A 12054-nucleotide genomic window follows, 5' to 3' on the forward strand; every position below is an offset into this window, starting at 1 on the left:
CCAAACCTCCATGTTTGGGATGGTTTGGGGACAGTTTTGGCTGGTCTTGGCTGGTTTGGGCTGGTCTTGGCTGGTTTGGGCTGCTCTGGGGATGGTTTGGGGACAGTTTTGGCTGGTCTTGGCTGGTTTGAGCTGGTTTGGGGCTGGTTAGGGCTGGTTTGGGCTGCTTTTGGGCTGGTTTGGAATGATTTGGGCTAGTTTGGGCTGCTCTGGGGATGCTTTGGGGACAGTTTGGGCTGGTTTGAGCCGGTTTGGGACACTTTTGGGCCGGTTTGGGACACTTTTGGGCTGGTTTGGGACACTTCTGGGCCGGTCTCTCCCCATCTCCCACCTGCTGGATTCCAAACCTCCACGTTTGGGATGGTTTGGGCTGGTTTGGGGCTGGTTTTGGTTGCCTTGGGCTGCTTTTGGGCTGGTTTGGGCCACTTTTGGGCTGGTTTGGGACACTTTTGGGCCGGTTTGGGACACTTTTGGGCCGGTTTGGGACACTTTTGGGCCGGTTTGGGACACTTTTGGGCCGGTTTGGGACACTTTTGGGCCAGTTTGGGACACTTTTGGGCCGGTTTGGGACACTTTTGGGCCAGTTTGGGCCACTTTTGGGCTGGTCTCTCCAATCTCGCACCTGCTGGATTCCAAACCTCCACGTTTGGGATGGTTTGGGCTGGTTTGGGGCTGGTTTTGGTTGCCTTGGGCTGCTTTTGGGCCGGTTTGGGACACTTTTGGGCCGGTTTGGGACACTTTTGGGCCGGTTTGGGACACTTTTGGGCCAGTCTCCCCATCTCACACCTGCTGGATGCCGATGGTGGTGGCGATGCCCGGGCGGATGTCGAAGCCCTCGTGCTCCAGGAACGGCGTCTGGTTGTGGTTGTGGATCATCACCTTGACCCCGGCCACGGTGGAGAGCAGCGGGATGTGATCCTTCTGCTCGGCCCTCAGGATCAGCGACAGCCCTGGGGCACGGCGGGAAATCAGGGAATTCTGGAGTCTCTGGAATTCTCATTTTCCCCCCCGTTTTGGCGCGTCACTCACCGTAAGGAATTCCTGGTTTCGTGGCTGTCCAGAAGGGATCTGTCCCCTTGCTGTTAAAGGTGTAGCAGCTCCCAAAAACCGGGTGGTGGAAGTGATCGTAATCACTGGAAAACCAAGAGAGATTGGATGGAGATTTACTGGAAAAATCAAGAGATTGGATGGGGTTTTACTGGAAAACCAATAGAGATTTGATGGAGATTTACTGGAAAATCAAGAGAGACTTGATGGGGTTTTACTGGAAAACCAATAGAGATTTAATAGATATTTACTGGAAAATCAAGAGAGATCAGATGGAGTTTTACTGGAAAATCAAGAGAGATTTAATGGAGTTTTACTGGAAAATCAAGAGAAATTTGATGGAGATTTACTGGAAAATCAAGAGAAATTTGATGGAGATTTACTGGAAAATCAAGATAAATTTAATGGAGATTTCCTGGAAAATCAAGAGTTTTGATGGAGTTTTACTGGAAAATCAAGATAAATTTAATGGAGATTTCCTGGAAAATCAAGAGTTTTGATGGAGTTTTACTGGAAAATCAAGATAAATTTAATGGAGATTTCCTGGAAAATCAAGAGTTTTGATGGAGTTTTCCTGGAAAATCAAGAGTTTTGATGGAGTTTTACTGGAAGATCAAGAGAGACTGAATAGAATTTTCCTGGAAAATCAAGAGAAATTTAATGGAGATTTACTGGAAAATCAAGAGAGATTTGATGGAGATTTACTGGAAAATCAAGACAGACTCAACAAGGATTTAACTTAGAGGCCGACACCACCTCCAATCCAAGCCGGGTGCATCCAGAAAAACGGGAAGGAGCCATGAAATTCCCTTTAAACTCCAAGCCCACCTGGGCCTGCAGGGCTCGCCGTCGTACTGGCAGGAGTACACCACGTCCTCGATGTGCTCCTCGTGCTCCGAGATGTCCACGATGAGCGGCAGCTGCGCCATCACGTTCACGTAGTGGAAGCGGTACCACTCCAGGATTGCATCCATGCCCGAGGAATAGGTCTTGTAGAAGCAGTTCCCACCCGTGGAATTGCACTGGGACACAGAGGAAGGGAAATGGGAATGAGAATGGGATTTTTCCCCGCAAAAAAAAAAAAAATTTGGAGATTTTTTTGTTGTTTCAGGCATTTTTTCTCTCCTTGGAGCTGCTGCAGGTCAGGAGGAGGGAGCAGAATTTTGGGATGGCCAGGATGGTGTCCATGCCCGAGGTGTTGTAGAAGCAGTTCCCACCTGTGGAATTGCACTGGGACACGGAGAAAAGCTCAGGGAGGCAGGGAAATGGGAAGGAGAATGGGATTTTTCCCCACAAAAAAAAAAAAAAAAAATTGGAGATTTTTTGGTTGTTTTAGGAGTTTTTTGTCTCCTTGGAGCTGTTGTAGGTCAGGGGGGAAGAGGGAGCAGAATTTTGGGATGGCCAGGATGGCGTCCATGCCCGAGGTCTTGTAGAAGCAGTTCCCACCTGTGGAATTGCACTGGGATATGGGGAAAAGAGCAGGGAAACGGGAATGAAAATGGGATTTTTCCCCGCAAAAAAAAAAAAAAATTGGAGATTTTTTGGTTGTTTTAGGGGTTTTTTGTCTCCTCAGAGCTGCTGCAGGTCAGGAGGAAAGAGGCAGGAGGAAGGAGCAGAATTTTGGGATGGCCAGGATGGTGTCCATGCCTGAGGTCTTGTAGAAGCAGTTCCCACCCGTGGAATTGCACTGGGACACAGGGAGAAAATCAGGGAAACTGGAATGAGAATGGGAATGTTTTCCCCTCAAAAAAAAAAAGTGGAGATTTTTTGGTTGTTTTAGGGGTTTTTTGTCTCCTTGGAGCTGCTGCAGGTCAGGGAAGAAGAGGGAGCAGAATTTTGGGATGGCCAGGATGGCGTCCATGCCCAAGTTCTTGTAGAAGCAGTTCCCACCCGTGGAATTGCACTGGGACACAGAGGAAGGGAAATGGGAATGAGAATGGGAATTTTCCCTGCAAAAAAAAAAAAAAAATTGGAGATTTTTCTGTTGTTTCAGGCATTTTTTCTCTCCTCAAAGCTGCTGCAGGTCAGGAGAAGGGAGCAGAATTTTGGGATGGCCAGGATGGCGTCCATGCCTGAGGTGTTGTAGAAGCAGTTCCCACCTGTGGAATTGCACTGGGATACGGGGAAAAGAGCAGGGAAACTGGAATGAAAATGGGATTTTTCCCCGCAACAAAAAAAAAAAAAAAAATTGGAGATTTTTTGGTTGTTTTAGGGGTTTTTTGTCTCCTCGGAGCTGCTGCAGGTCAGGAGGAAAGAGGCAGGAGGAGGGAGCAGAATTTTGGGATGGCCAGGATGGCGTCCATGCCCGAGGTGTTGTAGAAGCAGTTCCCACCTGTGGAATTGCACTGGGACACGGGGAGAAAATCAGGGAAACTGGAATGAGAATGGGTTTTTTTCCACCCCCCCAAAAGAAAAAAAATTGGAGATTTTTCTGTTGTTTCAGGCATTTTTTCTCTCCTCAGAGCTGCTGCAGGTCAGGAGAAGGGAGCAGAATTTTGGGATGGCCAGGATGGCGTCCATGCCCGAGGTGTTGTAGAAGCAGTTCCCACCTGTGGAATTGCACTGGGATACGGGGAAAAGATCAGGGAAATGGGAATGAAAATGGGATTTTTTTCCCCTCTCCCCCAAAAAAGTGGAGATTTTTTGGTTGTTTCTGGGAGCTGCTGTAGGTCAGGGGGGGAAGAGGCAGGAGGAGGGAGCAGAATTTTGGGATGGCCAGGATGGTGTCCATGCCCGAGGTCTTGTAGAAGCAGTTCCCACCCGTGGAATTGCACTGGGACACAGAGGAAGGGAAATGGGAATGAGAATGGGATTTTTCCCCGCAAAAAAAAAAAAGTGGAGATTTTTCTGTTGTTTCAGGCATTTTTTCTCTCCTCAAAGCTGCTGCAGGTCAGGAGGAGGGAGCAGAATTTTGGGATGGCCAGGATGGTGTCCATGCCCGAGGTCTTGTAGAAGCAATTCCCACCTGTGGAATTGCACTGGGACACGGGGAGAAGAGCAGGGAAATGGGAATGAGAATGGGTTTTTTTCCACCCACACAAAAGAAAAAAAATTGGAGATTTTTCTGTTATTTCAGGCATTTTTTCTCTCCTCAAAGCTGCTGCAGGTCAGGAGAAGGGAGCAGAATTTTGGGATGGCCAGGATGGTGTCCATGCCTGAGGTCTTGTAGAAGCAGTTCCCACCCGTGGAATTGCACTGGGACACAGAGGAAGGGAAATGGGAATGAGAATGGGTTTTTTCCCGCAAAAAAAAAAAAAATTGGAGATTTTTTGGTTGTTTTAGGGGTTTTTTGTCTCCTCAAAGCTGCTGCAGGTCAGGAGGAGGAAGCAGAATTTTGGGATGGCCAGGATGGCGTCCATGCCTGAGGTGTTGTAGAAGCAGTTCCCACCCGTGGAATTGCACTGGGATACAGGGAGAAGATCAGAGAAATGGGAATGAAAATGGGATTTTTCCCCGCAAAAAAAAAAAAAAAAAAATTGGAGATTTTTTGGTTCTTTCAGGGGTTTTTTGTCTCCTCAGAGCTGCTGCAGGTCAGGAGGAGGGAGCAGAATTTTGGGATGGCCAGGATGGTGTCCATGCCTGAGGTCTTGTAGAAGCAGTTCCCACCTGTGGAATTGCACTGGGATACAGGGAGAAGATCAGGAGGCAGGGAAATGGGAATGAGAGTGGGATTTTTCCCCTCCAAAAAAAAAAAAAAAGTGAAGAGTTTTTGGTTGTTTTAGGTGTTTTTTCTCTCCTTGGAGCTGCTGCAGGTCAGGGGAGAAGAGGGAGCAGAATTTTGGGATGGCCAAGGTGGGAATTCTCTCTGGCTTGTGAGGCATGAGCAGAGCCCAGACAGAATTTCTCTGTTCTTATTCAGAGGAATGGCCTCGAGTTCTGGAGGAGCTTTGGCTGGTCCAGGACAGGGCAGGGGGACCAAAATCACCCCAAAATTGGTCAAGGACTCCAGGGCAGGGCAAGGGGACAGAAATCACCAAAAATTGCTGGTGAGAGACTCCAAGAGAGAGCAGGGATTCAAAAATCCCCCCAAAATTGCTGTGGAAGAGTCTAGGACAGGGCAGGGGTTCAAAAATCCCCCCAAAATTGTTGATGAAAGAGTCTAGGACAGGGCAGGGGTTCAAAAATCCCCCCAAAATTGCTGGTGAAGACCCCAGGACAAGGCAGGAGTTCAATCATCACCCCTTTGGAAAAGCCCCACGAGGTGACACTTCAGGATTAAACCCTGCTCCTTGGAGCTCTTGGGAAGAAGGAAAATTCCCGACCTGATGAGGTTTTTGGACCTTGGACACCACCTGGAGCTCTCCCAGCTATTTTTGGGCTGAATCCCCATCCCCATCCCCATCCAGGGAACACCCAGAGCTGCTTTTCCTGCCCAAATCCCGCCGAAATCCCGCCGGGATGCCGCTCACCAGCCGGAACCCCACGCTGGAGTGTTTCTTCCCCGACCTGAGGTCGGACATCCTCACGAGGGAGAAGTTGTGGCTGAGTTTGAAGCCCGAGCTGCTGAGGTTGGCCAGGGCCTGCACGTGGACCTTGGCGTCGTTGAGGTGGAACAGCCTGGCCGAGGTGTTGATGCCGTAGAGGAAGGTGATGGATTCCTCTGCCATCCTGTCCAGCTGCGCCAGGTGCTCACTCACCAGCTCAAACCTGCCAAAAACACCTTGGATTGGGGAGGATCCCGAGTTTCTGCTCTCACAGGCTCCGGGGGAATCTCAGGGTTGCTCTTCCCTGAGATTCTCCTCGGGGTTGGTGTTCCCCAAGGTGCTCAGGGTTCCCCCAGGGTTGCTGTTCCCTGGGAGTTTCCCCTGGGTTGCTGTTCCCAGAGTTAATCAGGTTTTCAGGCTTCTCTTTGCCCTGGGTGTTTCACACCAGAGGCAGAGACGACAAGCTGAGTCCCCAGTGCACATTTCCAAGGTTGTTTATTCTTCATGATCTCAGTTGTGTCCCAGCTCTGCCAGGCCTCCCTGGCAGGGTCCCTGATCTCAGTTGTGTCCCAGCTCTGCAGGGCGTCCCCAGCAGAGCAGGACACGCGGGGGACTGGGCGGCTCAGAGAGCCCCACACCTTATGTACAGTACCCCTGACCCAACCACTGTCCACAATGAACTTTTTATTTACAAAATTGTACCAATGCCTACTGCCTATGCTAACATGTCAGTTCTACTCTAAACCAATCTCTAAAACCCAACTCAGCACAAGATGGGGACGAGAGCAAGAACAAGGAGCACAGGGGCCACTCCCCAATTCCTCCATCTTGTCTCTTCAGCCCCATATACTGAGAACCCTGGATTCTACATTTACATTCTATGATAAACTAAATACTGCTTATTTTGAATTCTCTCAGCTTGTGATTCTTCACACACTGTGGGCATTCACTGCCATGGCAGGGATCAGAGGCAGTGCCCTCCTGGGCTCTGTGTGAGGCCCCATATACTGAGAATCCTAATTTCTATATTTATATTCTATAATAAACCATCCACTACTTATTTTAAATTCTTAGGGTCTGTGATTCTTCCTGCATGTGAGTGTTCACTGCCATGGCAGGGATCAGAGGCAGTGCCCTCCTGGGATCTGTGTGGGTCTGACTGAGCCCCCTGGACAGACCCCAGACCCCCTGTCCGGTCTCCAAACCCTCCAGGGTGGCCACAGGAATGTCCTGGACTCCGACAGGGAAAGGCCATTCCTTGGTGGCTGTGGGGGAACAGCTGGAATTCCTGCGGCTCGGCACGCCCCGCTCGGATAAATTCATTCCTCAGCAGCTCCCGTGGCTGAATTTCCAGTTTTTGGGAAGCTCAGGCCTTGCAGAGCTGTGCAGAGCTGCACAAACTCGGCCAATTAGCTAATTAATCCACGGAAATGACCTCACTCCCTCGCTGTGCCAGGTGGAGCTCCGTGAGAAGGAGCCTCCGTGGCGGGAGCCCGCTCTGACAGGCAGAGCCACACGGAATTCCACGGCTTTGGCCTCATTTGCTATGTTATTCCCAGGTTTTTTTCCCTTTGGAAAACCCAGGAGGGTTGGCTTGGACGCCCCCATTTCAGAGCTCAGCAGCGGAGCTGGGAAGGAATTCGGGGAGCAGCCACGTTTTCCAGGGAAAAGCTCCTTGGATCAGAGCCCAAAACCAGCGAGCAGCTCCCACCGTCCCTGCTGGACTCTGGAATTCCCTGCTCCCGCTCCTGGCACAATTCCCAACAAGATCTTGGTCTGGGAACCAGTTTGGAAAGAGCGACACCGGCCCCTCTCCAGCAGGACAACGCAGGGACCTCGCTGCTGCCCCTGGGGATGCATCCCGAACCTTCCCGGAGCTTTGGGATGAATCCCTGACCCTTCCCGGAGCTTTGGGATGCATCCCGAACCTTCCCGGAGCTTTGGGATGAATCCCTGACCCTTCCCAGAGCTTTGGGATGAATCCCTGACCCTTCCCGGAGCTTTGGGATGAATCCCTGACCCTTCCCGGAGCTTTGGGATGCATCCCGAACCTTCCCGGAGCTTTGGGATGAATCCCTGACCCTTCCCGGAGCTTTGGGATGAATCCCTGACCCTTCCTGGAGCTTTGGGATGAATCCCTGACCCTTCCCGGAGCTTTGGGATGAATCCCTGACCCTTCCCAAACCTTTGGGATGCATCCTGAACCTTCCCAGAGCTTTGGGATGCATCCTGAACCTTCCTGGAGCTTTGGGATGCATCCCTGACCCTTCCCAGACCTTCCCAAACCTTTGGGATGCACCCCTGCCCATTCCCAACCCTTCCCAATCCATTGAGATCCATCCCTGACCCTTCCCAACCCACTGGGATCTGCCCCTGCCCATTCCCAACCCTTCCCAATCCACTGGAATCCACCCCTGCCCATTCCCAACCCTTCCCAAACCTCTGGGATCCACCCCTGCCCATTCCCTGCCCATTCCCTGCCCATTCCCAATCCACTGAGATCCATCCCCGACCCTTCCTAATCCACTGGGATCCACCCCTGCCCATTCCCAACTCTCCCAATTGATTGAGATCCATTCCCAACCATTCCCAACCCTCTGGGACCCACCCCTGCCCATTCCCAACCCTTCCCAATCCACTGAGATCCATCCCTGACCCTTCCCATTCCACTGGCATGCACCCCTGGCCATTCCTAACCCTCCCAATCCATCAGGACCCACCCCTGACCATTCCCAACCCTTCCCAATCCACTGGGATCCACCCCTGCCCATTCCCAATCCATTGAGATCCACCCCCGCCCATTCCCCGCCCATCCCCTGCCCATCCCTGCCCATTCCCCGCCTATCCCTGCCCGTTCCCTGCCCATTCCCTGCCCATTCCTACCCATTCCCAACCCTTCCCAATCCATTGAGATCCACCCCTGCCCATTCCCAACCCTTCCCAATCCACTGGGATCCACCCCTGCCCATTCCCAATCCATTGAGATCCATCCCTGCCCATCCCTGCCCGTTTCCCATCCCGCCTCACCTGTAGGGATCCAGGTTGCAGACGGTGACAGCCGGGAACATTTTCGGCTCGGAGTGCATGGACATGGTGAGCACCACGGGGTAGGCCCAGAACTGGCTGAACATGAGGGCGAACTGCCAGTAGAGCATGGCCAGGCTGGCCAGCAGCAGCAGCGTCCAGAACGCCGTCTTCATGCGGTTGCTGCCCGAGCACACCAGGCGCACCGTGCCGTGGATCGTGGTGTTCTTGCAGAAGAACTCGAACAGCTCCTGGAAGGAGCCGTGCAGCTCGATCAGCCCTTCCCGCCCGCCCGCTGCCGCCGCCGGCCGCGCCGGCTCCATCCTCCAGGGGTTGTCCTGGGGGAAAAGGGGAGAAGGGGGTTAATCTGAGGGAAAGGAATTTCCGAAAGTGCCTTTTTTTCCAAAAAGGCCTTCTTCAAATGGACCTTTCCAAAGAAACCTCTTCCAAACAGGTTTTTTCCAAAGAGATCTCTTCCAGACGGGCTTTTCCAAACATGCCTTTTTTCCCAAAAAGGCCTTCTTCAAATGGGCCTTTTCCAAAGAGGCACTTCCAAATGGGTTTTTTCCAAAGAAACCTCTTCCAAACGGGTTTTTTCCAAAGAAACCTCTTCCAAACGGGCTTTTCCAAAGAGGTGTTTCCCAAACCAGCCTTTTCCCAAAGAGGCCTTTTCCAAAAGTGCCTTTTGTTCCAAAAAGGCCTTCTTCAAATGGGCCTTTTCCAAAGAAACCTCTTCCAAACAGGTTTTTTTCCAAAGAGATCTCTTCCAGACGGGCTTTTCCAAAGAGGCTTTTCCAAAAGTGCCTTTTGTTCCAAAAAGGCCTTCTTCAATTGGGCCTTTTCCTAAGAAGTCTCTTCCAAACAGGTTTTTTTCCAAAGAAACCTCCTCCAAATGGGCTTTTCCAAAGAGGCCTTTTCCAAAAATGCCTTTTTTTCTAAAAAGGCCTTATTCAAACAGGCCTTTTCCAAAGAGGCTTTTCCAAAATTCCTTTTTTTCCAAAAAGGCCTTCTTCAAATGGGCCTTTTCCAAAGAAGTCCCTTCCAAACAGGTTTTTTTCCAAAGAAACCTCCTCCAAACCGGTTTTTTCCAAAGAAACCTCTTCCAAATGGGCTTTTCTAAAGAGGCGTTTCCCAAACAGGCCTTTTCCCAAAGAGGCTTTTCCAAAAATGCCTTTTTTTCCAAAAAGGCCTTCTTCAAATGGGCCTTTTCCAAAGAGGCTTTTCCAAAAGTGCCTTTTGTTCCAAAAAGGCCTTCTTCAAATGGGCCTTTTCCAAAGAAACCTCTTCCAAATGGGTTTTTTCCAAAGAAACCTCCTCCAAATGGGCTTTTCCAAAGGGGCTTTTACAAACGGGTTTTTTTCCAAAGAAACCTCTTCCAAACGGGTTTTTTCCAAAGAGATCTCTTCCAAACGGGCTTTTCCAAAGAGGCCTTTTCCAAAAATGCCCTTTTTTCCAAAAAGGCCTTATTCGAATGGACCTTTTCCAAAGAGGCTTTTCCAAACAGGTTTTTTTCCAAACAAACCTCTTCCAAATTTGCTTTCCCAAACGGGTCTTTTCTAAGGAGGCCTTTTCCCAAAGAGGCCTTTTCCAAAAATGCCTTTATTTCCAAAAAGGCCTTCTTCAAATGGGCCTTTTCCTAAGAAGTCTCTTCCACACAGGTTTTTTCCAAAGAAACCTCCCCCAAATGGGTTTTTCCAAAGAAGTCTTTCCCAAATGAGCCTTTTCCCAAAGAGGCCTTTTCCAAAAGTGCCTTTTTTTCCAAAAATACCTTTTTTTCCAAAAATGCCTTTTTTTCCAAAAAGGCCTTCTTCAAATGGGCCTTTTCCAAAGAAATCTCTCCCAAATGGGCTTTTCCAAAGGGGCTTTTCCAATAAAGCCTTTCCCAAATGGACTTTTCCAAAGATTTTTTCCAAAGAAGCCTTTTTGAAGACGCCTTTTCCAAAGAGACTTTTCTAAAGAGGCTTTTCCAAACAAGGCTTTTCCAAACAAGGCTTTTTCCAAGAGACTTTTCCAAAGAGGAGAAGCTTTTCCAAGAGGCTTTTCCAAGAGGCTTTTCCAAAGGAGGTTTTTCCAAAAAGCCTTTTCCAAACAGGCCTTTTCCAAAGAGGCTTTTCCAAAGAAAACTTTTCCAAGCAGGCCCCAAACGAGTTCGTAATTAGGAAAACCTCACAATAAAAGCGCAGAGAATCCGAATCCGGGAAGATTCCCGGAATCTGGATCCAGGAAGGATCAAAGAACTCAAATCCTGCTGCGCAGGAGGGACTGGGAGGTGTTTTCCCACATTTCCGTGGGATTTCTCTGCCAGTGTGGATTCAGGATTAATGCTGGGAAGTTTGAGGCCCCAAAAAAAATCAGGAACTTTTCTTCTTTCCAAGAAATCCAAGGATCAGGGTTCAGTCCTCACTGTGGATCCACAGAGGTTTGTAATTCATGATTTGGGGGATATTTCCAGTTCTGCTCGATGGGCCTCTGTGGCTTCATCCTTACGGCAAAAAATTGAGGAAAATTCAACTTTTAGCTGGCTGAGGTTGAATTTTTTGCCGTAGGATCTCGTTCTGCAGAACAAACAGGATGAAATTTCTCTCCGAACCCTCCTCCAGGATGAAATCCAGGAGGTCCAGACAGGAATTTCGGGATGGAAATAGAGAAAAACTCCTCAGGTGGAAGCACACAGGGGATGAGCCAAATTGGGGTGTCCCTGACCCCTTCCCAAACCATTCCCAAATTCTGGATAAAGAATTTAATTCTAAAATTTAACTCTAAAATTGTAGAAACCACCTGAAATAAAAACACTCTTGGGGTGTTTCTAAAGATCAAATTAATAATTAATGTTATTAACAGCCACATAAATAGGAATTTAAGTGGATTTAAGGCAGCACAGAAATTGAAAATCACTCAAAACAGCGGCATAAATACAACTAAAAATCCAGATTTTTTTTTTTTTTCTCCTCCAGTAATTAAAACACCTCCAGTGCTGATTCCAGGGGTAATTCCAGCCTTTCTGAGCACGGAGAACTGGCTCCGGTGGCAGCTGGGGACACCGGAGTGACGTTGGCACAATTCCATGGCCGGAAGATGACACGGAGGAAGGAGTGAATTTCCAACATGACAGCAGCCCGTGAATCACCCTGCTCATTATGTCATTAAAAGAAGTTTACTGAGTTCAAACTTTGGGACAACTGTAGCTCCAAATTAAAAAAAAAAAATTTAAAAATTTTAAAAATATATCATTTTAACATAATAATTTTTAATATATATATTTTTTTTTAATAACAATTTTTTTAAATAGTAATTTTTTATACAGGGATAGAGCTTGAAATTGAGGAGAGCAGAAGCAACTAAAGAATTGTTGGAAGAGGTTCTGATAATGAAATTTTATGAAATTAATTAATTAATTAAATGAAATTAAAGCTCTGAGTCTTTATCCATGAGGAAATGGGGAATAAAAGGGATGATTACTCAAAATGAATGCTAAAAGGATTTATCAAACACTGATATTTTAAACTCTAATTCTGACTCTAAAAAGCCCCAGACAAAGCCTGGTTTTTCAGAGATAATT

General features: G+C 48.7%; 1 protein-coding gene across 1 annotated transcript in view; it reads right to left on the reverse strand.

The window, feature by feature from the left end:
- SCNN1D (sodium channel epithelial 1 subunit delta) overlaps window positions 1-12054 on the reverse strand; it is a 37375-nt gene that overhangs the window by 12633 nt on the left and 12688 nt on the right. Inside the window, exons 3-7 of the mRNA XM_063417584.1 lie at window positions 8499-8783; window positions 5457-5694; window positions 1876-2069; window positions 1030-1133; window positions 787-950 (exon numbers count right to left, since the gene is read on the reverse strand). Of these exons, the coding sequence (XP_063273654.1) occupies window positions 787-950; window positions 1030-1133; window positions 1876-2069; window positions 5457-5694; window positions 8499-8783 (985 nt within the window). The remainder of the gene's footprint in view (window positions 1-786; window positions 951-1029; window positions 1134-1875; window positions 2070-5456; window positions 5695-8498; window positions 8784-12054) is intronic.

The sequence above is a fragment of the Prinia subflava genome, chromosome 21 (assembly GCF_021018805.1).
Source record: "Prinia subflava isolate CZ2003 ecotype Zambia chromosome 21, Cam_Psub_1.2, whole genome shotgun sequence".
NCBI lineage: Eukaryota > Metazoa > Chordata > Aves > Passeriformes > Cisticolidae > Prinia > Prinia subflava.